Consider the following 18,537-nt stretch of genomic DNA (forward strand, 5'->3'; position numbering starts at 1 on the left):
AGGGGAGATGGACTTGTTGGAGGAGGGCAAAATAGGGAGAGGGAGAAATGAATAACACAGAGATAGCAAGGGGGGGAGGATAGCAGAGGGACCCAACAGCTAAAGGCAGTCTGCTGGCACCTGAAATCATATCAAGCCACAAGCCGATATGATTTCAGCCGGCAATGGCCCCTCTCCTCTCCAGCCTACTTCCCTGCTGGCACCACCCTATGTTTCTAACTAATTTTACAGCTATGCTCCTATTTTTGACATGATATTGTCTTTGTTAAATAAAATGTTTAAACTTAAAAAGCTGTGTCAAAAAAAAGATTCAACAGGGCGAATCGAATCAAAATATTTCTCCATGAATCGGGCAGCAATACTGCAAACTCGATCCTTATCTGCAAAAACTCAAACACTTTAAAATCATAACTGTTCAAGGCTTGTGCAATTAAGGCAGAGCTTACAGGAACAGGACAGGGACAGGGATAAAACTCATGGGGACTGGTCGGGGAAAATGAGTTCCTGTGGGGATGGGGAAAAATTTGTCTCTGTGTCATTATCTAGTTCATACCAAAGCAGATGGTCAGACGGGAAAAGGAAATAGAATAGGGAGGGGCATGGGGCCACTTCCCGAGAAACATTGTCTGCTCTGCTCTAAAGAGCTGCACAGGAATAGGGCTGACACAGATCCCACAGGGTGTTGAAGTATTTGCTGCCCCTTGCTGTGGCTGTTGGGGACCCTCAAACATCGCCTGCTGAGAACGTCGTCCAAAGATACCCAGAACTCCCCTCTACCAAACGCAGCATCCCTGAGCCACTGAGGTGCTATATTACCTGCCAAGCTTGGCAAAAGGGACCCTTAGCCACCTTCAGAGGAATTCCTCAGCTGATATAGCTTGAGAGTCCTCATCAGCTGGAGTATTTATATTTTATATAAACATTAGAAGCTCTGGCAGAGATCCATTTACAAAGTATGTATTCTCCTCTATTAATATTTCCAAATTAATAAAGTGTCTGTTTATTTATAAACTAGTCTTTTAGCCCGTTACATTAACGGGTGCTAGAATATATGTCTGTCTTTTTTTCTTTATGTCTCTCTCCCTCCCGCTGTCTGTCTTTCTTTCTGTCTCTCTCCCTTGCCCCCTTTGTCTGTCTGTCTTTCTTTCTGTCTCTCTCCCTGCTCCATGGCTTTCTTCCTTTCTGTCTCCCTCCCACTGTCTATCTTTCTTTCTCCCTTCCTCCCGCTGTCTGTCTGTTTTTCTTTCTATCTGTCTCTCTCCCTGCCCCCTATTCAGCAGCAGCATTTTTCTCCCCCCACTTCCCTGTGCAGCAGCCACAGCAGCATTCCCTCCCCCTCCATTTCCCTGTGCAGCAGCATTTCCCCCCAACCCACTTCCCTGTGCAGCAGCAGCATTTCCCTCCCCCTCCATTTCCCTGTGTAGCAGCATTTCCCTCCCCCACCCCACTTCCCTGTGCAACAGCAGCAGCATTTCCCTCTCCCTCCACTTCTCTGTGCAGCAGCAGCATTTCCCTCCCCCACTCCCCTGTGCAGAAGCTGAATCAGCATTCCCTCTCCCTCTATTTCCCTAATAAGCAGCAGCAGCATTTCTCTCCCCCCCCCACTTCCCTGTGCAGAAGCTGAATCAGCATTCCTTCTCCCTCTATTTCCCTGTGCAACAGCAACAGTATTTCCCTCCCCCTCCACTTCTCTGTGCAGCAGCAGCGGTATTTCCCTCCCCCTCCCTGTGCATCAGCAGCAGCATTTTCCCCTACCCCCCTTCCAATGGTCTGACCTGCTCCCTTAGTCCCTTGTCGCCCCCCCCCCTTCCCTTCCCGCAGTCTGGCCGGCTCCCTTAGTCCCTTGCCAGAGTTTATTTTTAAGTTTAAAGGTGCCAAGGCGGCTCCTCTCACGAACGCCGCCTGCATCGGAAGCCTTCTCTGATGCAGGTGTGGCTCGTAAGAGGAGCCGCCACGGCGGCTTTTAAACTTAAAAATATACTTCGGCCGGGCGTGAAGTGTAAGGGAGCCGGCAAGACCACACATCACCTTGGGGTCTGCGAGAGAGGGACCGTTGCATGCGCGCATGCGCACTCCTGCCGGCCACGGACCTACAGATCACGCAGGTAAGAGTGCGCATGCGCGCTTAGCGTTTTATTATAGTAGATCTGTCTCTACCAGAGCTTTTAATTCAGTGGCATAATTAAATGAATTAACTACTTTTGAAGTTTATGGGGATGGATTCAATTCCAGCATATAACAGGAGAATCAAAAACTTAACTATTTGCACTGCATAACAAGGTGAACAACAACCTGAGCGCAAACTGCACTGGGTGTGGGAGATTCTATAGATACCCCCTAGATTCTTCAATGCAATAATAATGTCCTATCCCTGGTAAAACTGGATAAAAGGGAAGAAACAAGATGTCCGGATTCCCCAGCACATTTGAGGCAGTAAGAAAGCAAATGAACATCTGACAGGGCGGGTTTCAGGAATAAAATGTCTGACTACTAGAATTACCAAGGTAAGATCTAATCTTTCCTTCACAAGAAACACTTTATTCATGAACCTTCGGTACATATCAAAGTAGTCCCCAGAATCTAGGGCGGGACAGATGAGCCTGCTGACAGTTTGATCGATCTGATGCAGAGTCTATTTTGGCCACTATGTCCACCGTGTAAAACTTTGTGAATGTTTGGCTGCTTTACAAATTTCTTCTGAAGACACTGCTGAAGATTCTGTCCATGAGGAAGTCATGCTTCTAGTGGAGTATGCCCTTACAGATATAGGCAGATACTTTCCGCTCCTAACATAGGCCGAATAAATGGCCAGTTTCAAGGCTGGTTGGCCTTTATGGGCAACCCCCGCCAGTATGAAAAGATGATACAGTCAAAAATCGTTTATAACCTCCAGAAACTGAAGTGATACTCTGTGCACATCCAACAATTTCAGCACCTTAACACTCTTCCTTGATCCCGAAGGAGTGAAGGCAGGCAATTGCACTTCTTGATTGCTATGAAAGCTGGAAACCACTTCGGTAAGAAAGATGGGACTATGAGCAAGACCACATGCCTGAATCCAAAATTCTGAGGAAGGGATTTCTGCAAGACAATGCCTGCAGTTTCAACATTTGTTGGGCTGAGGTAATTGACAGCAAAAACACCATTCTGATTATAAGATCCATCAGAGAAGCTTGCTTTAGATGTTTATACAGCGCGCTCTAGGACCAGATTAAGGCTCCATGCTGGAAAAGGCAATTGCACTAGAGGACAGACGTATAAACTGCCCTTTTAAAACCTGGCCAAATCTGTTGCTTTTATTAACCTTAGCCGAAAACATGAAAGCCCCGCAATCTGAACTTTCAGGGAGACAACCACTAGGCCTTTTTCCAGTTCTTTCTGCAGGAAGGCAAGAACAGCAGTCACTTACCGTAACAGGTGTTATCTAGGGACAGCAGGCAGATATTCTCACATATGGATGACATCATCCATGGAGCCCAGTACAGACAGTTTGACAAGTGTGTCACTAAGTTGAAAAACTTTGCGACTGCCCGCATCACTCGTGCGCCTTTCGGTTCGACACCAGCTCAAACCCCTCAGTTCCGTAACCAAGCTAAGAACACAACCAGGTCAGGTGGGTGGGATGTGAGAATATCTGCCTGCTGTCCCCAGATAACACCTGTTACAGTAACTAACTGTGTTTTATCCTAGGACAAGCAGGCAGCATATTCTCACATATGGGACTCCCTAGCTTACTGTAATGGGATGGAGGAAGAGTTGGCCAGGTAAGTGAATAAAAAATTATAATACTGCTTGGCCGAAGTAACCATCGCGTCTGGAAAGAATTCCAGAAAACAGAGCAAGATGAATGTGTGAACTGAGGACCAAGTAGCTGCTTTGCAGATATCAGCAATGTAAGTGGAATGTAAGAAAGCAACTAAAGCTGCATAGCCCAGATCCCATGAGCTGTTATAAGATCTCCGAATTACATGAGCCATGACAAGTTAAAAACAATAATAGAGAGAGAGATGGAGGAGCTGCTTTGACCAATTGTGTGAAGCTTGGGGAATGATGTCACACAGTATGTTAACAGTATATGTTCAAGCATAACTGTAACAATGCCTCCAAGGAAATGTAAGGCAATTGGCCAAGTATAATCAAAGGCTAAAAAAATGAAACAGTGTACACAAGAAAATCTCGAGGAGAGGAATACAAGACTTGCGACACTGCGCAACAGAGGAAGTGCAGCTGTGGTGTGGTGAAGCCTAAACAGAAACTGAAAATTTGTGTGATGTTAAATCCTCAAGTGAATGTAAACCAAAACCCAAGGGAATTCATATCTGGCCAATGCTGGGTGATCAGCTAATAAAGAATAAAATATGATAACAAAGATACAGATTGACAATAAAGTGAAATTGAAAGAAGGAGGGCAGAAAGGAATAGAAGGCTAGGTAAATGTAATAAAGAAAGAAATCTGGTGAAAAATGGAGACTGCGTGACAGGTTAAATATGCCTACCTCAATAGCTGGTAGTTCTATCACATAAATACAGCATTCAATGCATGTCAACTATAAAGGTTTAAAACATATTAAATCAGAGGCTATGTGAAAAGCAGACAGAAATTTAAGAAATACTTTCAATAGGAGGATAGATAACAGGAATCAAAATGCAGGATATTTGAACAAAACTTGATTAAAACAAAGCCAAAAGTACTGAACTAATGAATAATTAAACAGTGAACAGTAATAAAGTACAAGGAATTTAAAAGAGGGGATGATTAAGACATAAGTGTGCCACTGCCAGAGAAGTGAGGAAAAGATCATGTGTACCTTAAAGGTATGTGAATAAATGGAGTAATTACCATAAAGTAGTCATCAAAAAACTGGACACATAGCTATGAATTGTTTGTCAAAACATCAATATGAACTCAGAGTAGGGCACAAGTCAGTACGTGGTAAAAAAAAGTACTTACAAGTGGAAAGGAAACTTAGGGCTAGATTCACTAACCTGCCTCTCTGTGCCCGATCCGTGGCAGACCGACCAATTCACCAAGGCTCAGCATGCAAATGGGGGCGATAAGAGGAACGACCCCCCACCGACCACACGGATCACTAGTGAGATACTTCAGATGAGCCTTGTCAATAGGTTCAAATGGAGGTTTCATAAGCTGAGAAAGAACAATATTGAGGTCCCAAACCACTGGAGGCGGTTTGAGAGGAGGATTGACATGGAAAAGTCCTTTCATGAATCTGGAAACCACAGGATGAGCAGAGAGAGGCTTCCCTTGAAGCGGCTGATGGAAAGCAGCAATTGCACTAAGATGGACTCGTAGACTTGAGGCCAGAATGAGAAAGGTGTAAAAGATAGTCCAAAACAGAAGATAAGGAAGAATGTTGAGGCTCCTGATGAGAAAAACACCAAGTAGAAAATCTAGTCCATTTTTGGGTATAGCATTGTCTAGTAGCAGGCTGCTGTGAAGCTTCTAAAACATCCCTCACAGCTTGTGAAAACTGGAGAGGAATTACGTTGAGAGGAACCAAGCAATCAGGTGGAGAGACTGTAGGTTGGGATGAAACAGAGATCCCTGATGTTGTGTAAGCAGCGATGGAAACACTGGCAGAAGGAAGGGCTCCCTGCTGCTGAGTTGAAGTAGAAGGGAGTACCAAGATTGTCTAGGTCACCGAGGAGCAATCAGAATCATGGTGGCATGGTCGGACTTCAGCTTGACTAGAGTCTTTGAATGAGAGGAAATGGAGGAAACGCATATAGAAAGAGATTCGTCCAGGCCAGAAGAAAAGCATCTGCCTTGAGGCGATGAGGAGTGTAGATCCTGGAGCAGAACTGAGGCAGTTTGAAGTTGTGGGGGACTGCAAAGAGATCTATCTGAGGCGTTCCCCACAGAGAGAAAATGTGATGAAGGGGCATGGAATGGAGAGTCCACTCGTGAGGCTGCAGAAGACGACTCAAGTTGTCCGCTAAGGCATTGTCCACCCCCTGAATGTAGACAGCTTTGAGGAAGGTGTTGTGGCGAATTGCCCAATCCCAAACTTTCAGAGCTTCCTGACAGAGAGAGGCCGATCCCGTGTCTCCCTGCTTGTTGACATAATATATAGCGACTTGGTTGTCTGTACGAATGAGGACAACACGGTCGTGAAGCAGATATTGAAAAGCATTGAGAGCATTGAAAATCGCCCTAAGTTCCAGGAGATTGATGTGACACTGGCGGTCTGTACTGGTCCAATAGCCTTGAGTGCGGAGACCATCCAGATGAGCCTCCCAAGCGTAAGTCGAAGAATCGGTCATGAGAACCTTCTGATGGGGGGGCGTGTGAAACAGTAAGCCTCTGGAAAGATTGGAAGAGAGCATCCACCAGCGAAGAGACTGTGTCACAGCAGGAGTGACCTGGATGTGTCGAGTCAGAGGGTCGGAAACCTGCATCCATTGAGATGCCAGGGTCCACTGAGGAATTCTGAGGTGAAGTCTGGCAAAAGGAGTCACGTGTACTGTAAAGGCCATGTGGCCCAGAAGAACCATCATGAGTCTCGCCCAGATGGACGGGCGAGAGGACACTGAATGACAAAGATGGAGAAGAGCTTCCAGACGTTGTGGAGGGAGGAACGCTCTGAGTTGGATAGTATCCAGAACAGCTCCAAAGAAGGGAAAAGTCTGGGAAGGTTGCAGATGTGATTTTGGAAAGTTGATCTCGAACCCCAGACTCTGCAGGAACCAGATAGTGCGCTGAGTCGCCAGGACGACTCCCTGAGAGGAAACACCTGAAGACTATGGTTCCTGACCACTGCGGCCACCACAACCAGACACTTGGTGAAGACTCTGGGTGACGAGGCAAGGCCGAAAGGGAGCACTCGGTATTGAAGATGAAGATGTCCCACCCGAAATCTGAGGTATTGACGAGAGGCCGGAAGAATGGGAATGTGAGTATAGGCCTCCTTGAGATCCAGAGAGCATAACCAGTCGTTGTGCTCAAGGAGGGGATACAGAGATGCCAGGGTCAGCATGCAAAACTTTTCTTTGACCAGATATTTGTTGAGCACTTTGAGATCCAAAATAGGACGCAGATTGCCTGTCTTCTTCGGAACAAGGAAGTACCGGGAGTAAAAACCCTTGTTCTGTTGAGCCAAAGGAACCGGCTTGACAGCTCGGAGCTGCAGCAAAGCCTGAGCTTCCTGAAGAAGAAGGGCAGTCTGGGCAGAAGAGGAAGGATACTCTCTTGGAGGATGTTCCGGAGGAACTTGATGGAACTGAAGAGAGTATCCCTCCCTTACGATGGAAAGAACCCAGAGGTCGGAGGTGATAGTCGTTCATCGGTGGTAAAAATGATAGCGACGACCTACGATAGGGGGAAAAATGGGGAAAGGCAGAACGACTGACGTTATGCTTTGAAAGAGACAGTCAAAAAGGCTGAGGAGCCTTAGGAACAGCAGACGGCTGAGGCTTCTGTTGCTGCTTCTGTGGATGCTGCCTCTTAACAGGCTGACGGATGGCAGGGGCTTGTTTAGGTGGAAAACGCCGCTGGTGAATCAAAGGCGGGCGTGAAGGACGAGGAGGGGCTGACTTGGGCTTCGGACAGAGAATAGATTGGAAAGACTTCTCGTGGTCCGAAAGCTTCTTGGTTGCCGCCTCAATGGACTCATCGAAGAGGTCAGTACCAGTGCTCGGGAGATTAGCCAGCTTGTCCTGCAGATTGGGGTCCATGTCGATGGTCCGGAGCCACGCAAGGCGTCGCATGGCTACCGAGCAAGCAGTAGCCCGAGCAGACAACTCAAAGGCATCGTATGAGGACTGCATCAGTTGCAACCGGAGTTGGGACAAAGAAGCCAGGACTTCCTGGTATTCAAAATGTGCTCGAGAATCCAAGTAGGGCATGAACTTGGGAAGGACAGGAAAAATTCAAAATAGGTAATAAAATGAAAATTATAATTGAGAACTCTGGACGTCATCATAGAGTTCTGGTAAATGGAACACCAGGAAAATGGAACACCTCTAAACAAGAACTCGAAGAATTTATCCTCCAGCATTCCCTCTCCTCCACACATAACCTGATCCTAGGAGACATCAATCTCCACTTAGAAGACCACACCTCCAAACAAGTAGCGGACATTCTTTCATACCTCAACACCCTATCTTACCAGATACTCAATCCCGAACCCACGCATGAAAAGGGCCATCAACTTGATATAGCCGCTTACACTTCCCCCAACCTTAACACACAAAACATCCACATCACCAACGGCTCATGGCATCCCACCTTATGGTCTGACCATTACAAGTACACCTTCACAATTAACTGGGTGCAGAATAACAACAAACCCACGCCACACACAACAAGCTTCAAGTCCAGAAAGAAAATCAAACCTACCACATTCTGGGACACAGTAGACCCAGAAATAGACCTAAACAATCCCAAAGGATTCATAAACACCTGGCGCTCCACAAGTGAATCCGCTTTAAACAAACTAGCACCACTAAAAACAAAAAATAAAATATGCAGACCATCAGGCAAATGGTTTGACGCCGAACTCCTACACCTAAAAAGACAATGCAGACAATTAGAAAGGACATGGAAAAAACAGAAACAAGACCACTTCAAAACAGAATGGAGACACCAAATCAAACAATACAAAATCAAACTGAAGGAAAAAAGAACAGACTACTACTCCAAACTCATTGGCACCGATAAACCGGACACAAAAAAACTTTTCAACCTTGTCAGAAATCTCACTGATACCAAACCCCACCTCGCCACCCTAGGAAACCAAACTCCACCAGCCTCCCAACTAGCGGACCATTTCAAACACAAAATCATCACAATCAGATCCACATTCAACAACTCTCGAAACATCTTAAAAGAGATACTAACAAAACCCACAAAAGACGAAGCCACTTCAGCAGATAGGATCTGGACCGACTTCCCAACGACACAATGGTCAGACCTAGACCGGCTGTACAAAAAATACAGCAAATCTTCATGTGATTTGAACAATTGTCCTCCTTATCTACTAGCTACAGCGTCCACTAAATTCACAGCTGGTCTCACGCTATGGCTGCAAACCACCCTAAGGGAAGGTCAGTTCCCCCTGGAACTTGGCAAAATCATAATTACTCCCATACTAAAAGACCCCAAAGGCCCAATAGACAGCCCAACAAATTATAGACCAATCGCTTCTATACCTCTATACGTTAAACTCATAGAGGGTCTAGTAGCACAATATCTCGCCAATTACCTAGAAGACCACCACATCCTACACTCTACTCAATCGGATTCAGAACCAATCACAGTACTGAAACACTTCTGGTTTCCCTAATAGACATAGCCCGGCAGCACCTCAGCAAAGGAAATAAGTTACTAATCATCCAACTCGATCTTTCAAGCATTCGACTTAGTTGACCATTCCATACTACTCCAGATACTAGATGCCATAGGAATATCAGGTAATGTTCTCAACTGGTTCCAAGGATTCCTCAAAACAAGATCATACAGAGTCAAGTCAAATGATCTTCTATCCGACTCATGGTCAAATCCCTGCGGAGTTCCACAAGGATCCCCTCTATCGCTCATACTTTTCAACCTCTTCATAGCATCCCTAGGCACGGCCCTAGACGCCCTAAACATTACATCCTTCAGCTACGCGGATGATATAACCATCCTCCTCCCCTTCGACATTCAAGACCCCACCTCCAACGGACGCCTGAAAACAACATTGGAAACTGTAGAAAAATGGATGACGAACCACAAGTTAAAACTGAATGCGGAGAAAACCAAATTCCTACTACTAGAGAAGGAACGAAAACCATCCCTAACAGAACTAGATGTAAACACAGTCAAATATGCAATACAGAATACTCTCAAAATTCTGGGAACACACCTAGACAGAGGCTGCACAATGCAAACACAAATACACAAAACCATAAAAAAAGCATTCTTCACCATGCGAAACCTAAGAAAAATAAGAAAATTATTTTCCAAAGAACACTTCAAGATCATTGTACAATCCCTCATACTCAGCTCCTTAGATTACTGCAACAGCCTCTACCTACCGTGCCCAAATACTATGATAAAACAACTACAGACCGTTCAGAACACAGCTATCAGACTCATCTACTCGCTCAGCAAATTCGACCACGTCACACCCGCCTATGTAGACTCTCACTGGCTTCCGAAAAAAGCAAGAACTCAATTCAAACTCTACTGCTTACTTTTCAAAGTAACCCATGGTATGGCCCCCAATTACCTGAACAACCATCTTTGCCGCTACCGACTACCCAGATCAAGAAGAACTCAGAATCTTTTCACCTTCCCCCCTCATAATGGTACCCGACGTAAGAAACTTTACGACAGCCTTCTAGCAACTCAGGCAGCGAAAATTGACCCCACCATCACCAAACTGATGATCAAAACAACAGACATCAAAGTGTTTCGGAAAGAAATCAAAACATTTCTTTTCAAAAAACACGTCCTTATTTAATATTCCCCTCCCCAATCACACATGCACTCTCCCCAGCAAATAACACACTAGTCATCCCCTTGAACCTCATTTACCAAAAATATCCAAACTCCTAAATAAGCATCTCCCTTAGGTATCCATTTAACCTTCTCCTAAATAAACATCTCCCTTAGGTATCCACTCAACTGATTCCTTCAAAGTTAGGTATCTTTCTTCAGTTGCCTATATTGTTTTCCCCACTGAACCTTGTAACTACTTGAACCCTGTCAAGCTATTCTATCGATAAATCCAGATATCTTATACTTGTATTTCTATACCACAACATGTAATTTACTTAAATCGTTGTAATGTAATTCTCTTGGTAATGTCCTGATCTCTTTTAACTGTAATCCGCTTAGAACCGCAAGGCACAAGCGGAATAGAAATCACAAATGTAATGTAATGTAAATGCGTCTGCCCTGTCCATCGTCTTGCCCTCCCTGCCAGGTGAAACAGTGGCATATACCTGGGAGGGGTGAGATCGCTTCAAAGAAGATTCCACCAAAAGGGATTGATGGGATAGCTGGGCACCGTCAAACCCCTTATGATGAACCGTGCGGTATCTGGAATCCAATTTTCCCAGAACAGCAGGGATGGAATAGGGGGTCTCTAGACAGCGGACAAAGATCTGATCCAGCAGCTTATGAAGAAGAAGCTTGAGGGATTCAGCAGGAGGTTGAGGGAGATGCATTGTCTCGAGATACTCCTTTGAAAATTTGGACCCAGTGTCCAGTTGAATGTCCAAATCAGCTGCCATCTGACGGAGAAAAGAAGAAAAAGACAGCTGGTCAGCCAAAGCAGTGCCTCAAGAGGGACTTGAGGACATCAAGGCCTCCTTATCCAATGAGGACGGGGATCTAGATGGAGAAAAAGACCCCACCATGTCCTCGAGATCCGGTAGTGAAGGAGGCGAAGTAGCCGGTGAGGAATACTGAAGAAAAGGCTGCTTCCGATGAGGCGAGGCATGCCTGGATGAGTGCTTCAAAGAATATCTCGATCGATGATGCAAGCTGTGCCTCGAAGCAGGCCTCGACAAACGAGGCGAATATGTCTTTGCTGAGGCCCCCAGAGAATGGATAGGGCTGGAAGCAGTGTATCGAAGTAGAGGTGGTTGACTGGAAGAACCACTAGGCACTCGCAAAGACTCAAGCCCTTGCATCGAGTGGATAGGTTCCAATGGAGGCACTCGCAAAGACTCTACTCCTTGCATCGAGTGAATCGGTTCCAATGGAGGCATGGGCAAAGACTCTGCTCCTTGCGATGCATGCATCGATGCCAGACCAGACACTCGCAGAGACTCTGCTCCCTGTAGAGAGTGTGTGTACGGCTGAGGCACCGGAGGCGGCTCGACCTCGCAGGAGACCTCTGCATGCCCAGCTGGATTTGAGAGAGAAGCTTCAGCCCCATTGTGGTAAAGAGCTGAATGAATTGCTTCTCAAGTAAGGTCTGGAACGAAGCCGGCAAGGATGGATCCGCGTCAGCAATGAAACCACCTGCACGGGCTTCGTGCTCCTTCGAGGCAGTGTGAGAGTGCTTGAACTTAGAAGCCTTGGGCACTTTAAGCACTACCGGGGGAATGGGCTGCTGCGCTATCTGACCTGAAGAGACAGAGGAAGGCACCGCAGCCTGCGTCGAAGACAGAGACGGTACAAACGAGGCCGGTTTGATGAGGCTCGGAGCAGAAGATGTGAAGCCTGGAGAGCCTCGGGAGAGGCCGACGGCGAAGCACTCTTCGATGATGAAAGCTCCATCGAAGACTCCATGCTATATAGCTGCTCCCACAAGATGCAACGACGCTTGAAAGTACGGGCTGTAAGTGTTAAGCAAGGCCGGCACGATTTCGGGAGGTGTTGAGGCCCGAGACACCGAAGACAGCGTCGATGAGGGTCCGTCAGTGAAATCGCGCACTGGCACTTGGAACACTTTTTAAAACCGGTAGCAGGCCAGGACATAGGCTGGAAAAGCTCCGCTGCATGATTGAAGCCGTGGGGCTGCGGCCACGTGGCCTGCCCGGTCGAACGGATGGAAGAAAATTTTTTTTTTTTTTTTTTTGAAAAACCAGAAAATACGATGAAAATCAGCGATTAAGAGAAAAAGAACCCAAAACCACGGACTTTAGAAGGCACAAGTGAAAATACTTCACGCAGAGAGTCGAAGACGGACTTCTCAGCTCCGCGGAAAAGTAAGAACTGAGGAGACGCGCCCTGCGCTGGGCGGGAAGGCACTCGCGCATGCGCGCTGCGGGCGACTCGAAACTTCGAGTTTCTTCAATCAAGACTGCATGTGAGATGTCCGCATCGGAGCTCCGTTGGATCACGTCACCCACTTGTGAGAATACCTGCCTGTTTGTCCTGGATTAAAACATGTCCCATCTTATGCACACTGCTATAAACAGAGAAGGGAAAGAAGAAAAAAAAAAGAGACCCAGTCAGGCCCTCTAGCAATGGAGGGAGGGTGAGGCAGGGACCTGGGGGCTGGGGGGGGGGGGCAGGTGTAACCCCTAAAGCCAGCACCATTCAGCCAGACACCCCTGTCTCACTGAAGAGAAACCTCAACAGGAGAATAAAATTGCCATCTCACTGAAGAGAAACCTCAACAGGAGAAAATAATTTTTCAGTCACATTTTTAGTCACAGCCAGAATTCAGGAGCTAGTTGAATAGCGACCATCACCTGCTGGGAGATAGAGCATACTGAAGATACAGGAGGAGTGCCAGCCAATAGGACCACCTGTTAATCAGTTTCTCTATCTCCGCCTGCTGGTAGATGTGTGCTATCCCGTTGGTCTCTGGATTCATCTGCTGCTGTTGCTAAGGAATGAAAAATAAAAGCAGTCAGAACTTTGGCTTGGGAACCAATAGACGATACCACTGGTGCAAAGATCTGATCTCAAAACTATATTAAATATAAATTAGAGAAGAAAGGAAATTGAGAACACAAGCAGTTGATATTTTGAAGACTTGGTTAAGTAAAGCAGCTTTAGTTTCCTGAATAACTTACTTGCTAAGGTGTGACCTCCATTCTCCTCACCATTTGTGGTATTTTCTCCATTTTTTGTGGATCCCTGTTGGTTGTTAGCAGCTGTAGCAGCTGCAGCTGCGGCTGCAGCAGCCTGTTGTTGTGCAAGCTTATCTCTATATGCTTGTTGTCTTGTTTGAACCACATCAGGCATTACAGCATCTATCAGAGACAGAGACTCTATCGGCCTACCATCAAACAAGGTACCATCCTAATGGGAAAAGAAAGTAAAGAACCTTGAATTTGCAAAAAACCCGGAACTAATAATAATAAAAAAAATTTTGAACAAAAAAAACCAACCCAGAACTAAAGAAAGTCTCTTCGCTTTAAATAAGACCTAAGAATAAATTTATTTTCATAATTACATTAGGTAATATTAAGACATTTTTCTAAAGTAAGAATCCAAGGAAATCAAATTTTAGATTGGCAACTGATTCCCTACCTTAACGATGGGTACCCTCATGTTGCAAACTGATACTCTTTTTATAAAAATTCCAAGTTTTAAAGATCTCCCTATTATTATTTTCTAAATATATCTGTTGCAAATAAAATCTAAGACTGTATCCAAAAATTATTACCAGGTAACTGAACCACTGTCAAGAAATATGATGATCAATAGGTGGAAAATATATCAGTACTCAGTTATTACAACTGAGAATTTCTTTTAAACACAAGACAGGGATAAGGATGGAAACAAAAAAAGTCAACTGAAATGTTTGTGTTTTTAATTCCTTCTAATAAGTAGCCATAAGAACCAAGTATAGGTCCTGGATGCCTTAATTCCATCACAGATTTTCAAAGTCCAAATGGGATAATAACGATCCTGGCTATCATCATCAGCTGATATTTCAAACTGGTGGCAAATGGCATTGAGGCTGGCACCACTGTACTGCAAGAACATTTTATTGTACATCTATCTATGCAACACAATGACATCACCCTCAATGCTAGTCTGCATCATTTTAAGATACTAAACCACGAAAACAAGCTTTGACTGAAGCTTTTTCCTGACCCATTTATGTTTTGAAGGCTTAAATATAATAAGAGGTATCTAAGCAGGAATTAGACCTTGGTGCTATAACATTAAAAAATGTCACAAGATTAGAAAAAAATTCAGCAATAGGAATTTTTCTTCTATTTTTCATCTAACTTCAAATAAATGAAATAAGACAAAATAAAAAATGCACATCAAGAGAGATGCTATCTAACACATGACTTCAAAAAACCTAAAAGGTTTCATACATATAAACAAAATGCCAATCTCTATATTGACACATGCAGATATTTTAAGATAGTGCTGCTCAGTTCCCCTTGCAAATTTTTGTGTGTGCTGCATGAGCTTCTGTCCCAACTCCACCATCCTCCCCTCGATGCATGCAAAGCACTTCCACCTGATTCTGATGTGGGAACATCCCTAAAGCTGTGCTAAGCTGGTCCTATGATGCAAAGCAGCCTCTCTAGAACAGCCCCCTCCCTCTACAACAAAGAAACATCATATCTAACTTGATAATGTTTGTTACATTAGTCACAGATGATGAATCCAAACAAGTGGGTTAAGTCCACCTACCCGTAGGTGGAGATAGAGAGCACAAAGTTGAGCTCTGGCATATATACAATGGTCTGCTCAATGGAACCCCAATATTCCTCACAACAAAGCAGTAGGATCAACCTAAGATGCCCCTCAACAAAGGACTCCCTCCTCACAGCAGTTGAAGCCACCTCAAGGTCTGCCATTGGGTCAAAGCATATGGGGCAAAAGGAACACAGAAAGCAACAGAAAGGGTTGTTCTCTGGATTCATCTGCTGTGGCTAAAAGAACCAACATTATCAGGTAAGATATATGTTTCTTTCCTTGTCATCAACAGCAGATGAATCCAGATGAATAGGATGTAAGAAAGCAATCCATAGTAGGGTGGGACAGAGAGCAGCGCAGAGAAAGAATAAAGACCAAAACCTATGATTCAAAAATCCTCAAAAAGGGAAAGACAGGCAGAGAGATTCGTGGTCGACCAGACCCCGCAAGACAGTACACTAACTCCAGGCTACAATGGATCTAAGAAACTGAGGGCGAGAAAGCAAAGAATGCCCTAGCCTAGTGTTTCTCAACCTGTGGTACGCGTAACATTTGTTGAGGGTACACGAGCTAACTCCCTGCCACCTCCATTTAATTATCCACCGCCGCAATCTGGGAAGGGAAGGGCCAGGCACATGCAGCAATTGCACACCGCCAATCCACAAGCCTTCCCCCCTGACGTCAAAGAGAAGGTCCAGGCAAGCCAATCGCAGACAGACAGACAGACAACCTCAGCTGCATACATCTCTGCTGTTGCCAAGACCCTACCACCCTGCCCCTCATCCCACCCATTCCTAGGCTCACATAACATTTATACAGTAAAATCTTAGTTATCCGGAACCCACGGGGTTTGATAGATACAGGATAATTTAGTGTGTTAGAAACCTGCAAACTCATCCAGAGTATATTGCATTCAATTCTCAATTCCCCCCTTCCCCATTCCGAAGCAACAGCGCGACAGTGGTCCTGAGCCATAAAGCCCTCCTCCCTCAAGCCCCAAAGTGGCAGAAGCACGTGGCAGTCCTGAGCTGCGAATTCCCTCACTCCCTCCCTTACCTAAGCGCAGACGGTCACAGCAGGAGGCAGCCTCAAAACAGGCTGTTTGCAGCCAGCTCTGGCAGGGCCTTTCCTCTGATGCGTCGGAAAAAAAACAACTTGAATGCTACTTACAACACTTCAATATCCCCATCACAATCGGGATTCAGGAAAAATCACAGCACTAGTAACATACGGCAAAGAACTACTAAGAAAGGGTCACAGCGCAATCATAATCTGATTAGACCTAAGCAGCGCATTTGACCTAGTAGTTATTGATCAAATTTCCGAGATCTTTAATGATTTTGGATTTAGCAGCCCAGTTCTCTCTTGGTTCCAAGGCTTTCTAACCATTCAGCACTATGCTATAGGTAAGGATGGCAAACTTTCTGATAGCTGCTGGCACCTTTCCAGCAGCAGGATCCTCACTTTCACCATTAATGGCAATCTCCCAGAAGAACATGCAGAGACTACAACTGGTACAAAATGCGGCAGTCAGGTTGATCTTTGGGTTGAAGAAGTCCGATCACATTACCCCTGCCTACCAACTCCTACACTGGCTGCCAATGGAGGCACGTGTGAAGTTCAAGCTGGGATGTCTCTGCTTCAAGGTACTATCCGGTCTAGCCCCTAAATATATAACCGACCTCTTTTCCTTCTCAACCAACAGACATAAGAGGAAAACACACCTGCAGTTTGTCTCCCCATCGGCTAGAGGATGTAAATTTAAGAAACACCATCAACATCTTCTATTGTATCAAGCAGCCTTATGGGGCAAAGACCTGGAAAAACTAATTATACACACGAATAACTATGGCGAATTTAGGAAACACCTAAAAAAATACCTGTTCTTGAAGTACCTAGGTAACGAATCTGGAGAATCGCTCCCATCACAATCTCTCCCTTAAATCTGATCCCTAAACTGTTAGCCACTAATCTCTAACTATGTATGTTCCACTCAATTTGTAGTATCTTTTTAATCATTGTAAACCACATAGAACTTCACGGTATATAAACTGTTATTATTATTATTATTATTATTATTAATGTTCAACTTCCTAATGTAGTCCATGGGAGCTAACCTAGATCTCGCAAGAATAAAACATTTCACCTAAGCAGACGACAGTCATACTACTGTAACAGATGCATTAGTCAATACCCTCACCACTGTCAAAAAATGTGGCCACATCATAGAAAACTGGACCTCAACCTTCCATTCATTTTTCATGTACACATCTTATTAATTCATAATGGTAACCATAAAATTTTAAAAAACTACAAAGCACACTATACGCAGAGAAAATGTTAATTATCATTTATATTTGGGGGGGTTTTCAAAGATGTCAAGGCAAATGACTTTCAAATATGCAATGTCACCTCAGTAACTAAAGAAAAATAGACAAATATAGTGCAAAATATAGACAGCAGATATAAATTCTCAAAACTGACATGTTTTGATCACTAAATTAAAAATAAAATAATTTTTCCTACCTTTGTCGTCTTGTGATTTCATGAGTCTCTGGTTACGTTTCCTTCTGTCTGTGTATCCTTTCTTTTGTTTCTTTCTTTCTGCACTCAGGCCCAACAATTGTCCCTTTCTATTCCTTCCCTCCTTCCTTCCCATGTCCTAAGTGTCCCCAGTGCCTCCGTCCTGTGTCCTTAGTGCCCCCAGCGCCTCCGTCCTGTGTCCTTAGTGCCCCTTCCTGTCTTTAGTGCCCCCAGTGCCTTCTTCCCATGTCTTTAGTGCCCCCAGAGCCTCCTTCCCAAGTCCTTAGTGCCCCTTCCCATGTCTTTAGTGCCCCCAGTGCCTCCTTCCCATGTCTTTAGTGCCCCCAGTGCCTCCTTCCTATGTCCCTCTCACTGCCTTCCACACTTTGTCCCACCCCCACCCCCCAAGCCAGCCTGCCTGCCTGTCTACCTCTCTCCCTCCCTCCCTGGCCAAAACCAGCCTGCTTGCCTGCCTACCTAGCTCCTTCCCTCCATGCCGCAAAAAAAAAAAAGCCTCCCCATCTTTCCCCCTGTTTGCTGCTCTTACTGCCCTGCCGCTCTAAACCCGACAGGAAGTCTTCTTTCCGACGTCAATTCTGACGTCGGAGAGGACGTTCTGGGCCAGCCAGGCAGCGATTAGCTAGACCAGAACGTCCTCTCCGACATCAGAATTGACGTCGGAAAGAAGACTTCCTGTTGGGTTTAGAGCGGCAGGGCAGTAAGAGCAACAGACAGGGGGAAAGATGGAGAGGCTTTTCTTTTTTTTTTTTGCGGCAGGGAGGGACAGAAAGTGATCGCCTGTCTCGTTGTCCCCGAGCACAGCTTTGGGGCGCTGTCCCTGAAAACGGGACATTTCAGCGTCCCGAAGCTGTCTGTGGGGACAACGTGACAGGAGGTCTGAAAACGGGACTGTCCCGTTCAAAACGGGACGTATGGTCACCTTA

General features: G+C 45.3%; 1 protein-coding gene across 7 annotated transcripts in view; it reads right to left on the bottom strand.

The window, feature by feature from the left end:
- The window catches only part of TBL1XR1 (TBL1X receptor 1), a 226,475-nt gene that overhangs the window by 94,565 nt on the left and 113,373 nt on the right, over positions 1 to 18,537 (bottom strand). For all 7 annotated transcript variants that reach the window (XM_033958026.1, XM_033958028.1, XM_033958031.1 and 4 more), the window contains one exon: positions 13,480 to 13,708. In XM_033958026.1, the coding sequence (XP_033813917.1) occupies positions 13,480 to 13,708 (229 nt within the window). The remainder of the gene's footprint in view (positions 1 to 13,479; positions 13,709 to 18,537) is intronic.

Source organism: Geotrypetes seraphini, chromosome 9 (genome assembly GCF_902459505.1).
Source record: "Geotrypetes seraphini chromosome 9, aGeoSer1.1, whole genome shotgun sequence".
Classification (NCBI taxonomy): Eukaryota; Metazoa; Chordata; class Amphibia; order Gymnophiona; family Dermophiidae; genus Geotrypetes; species Geotrypetes seraphini.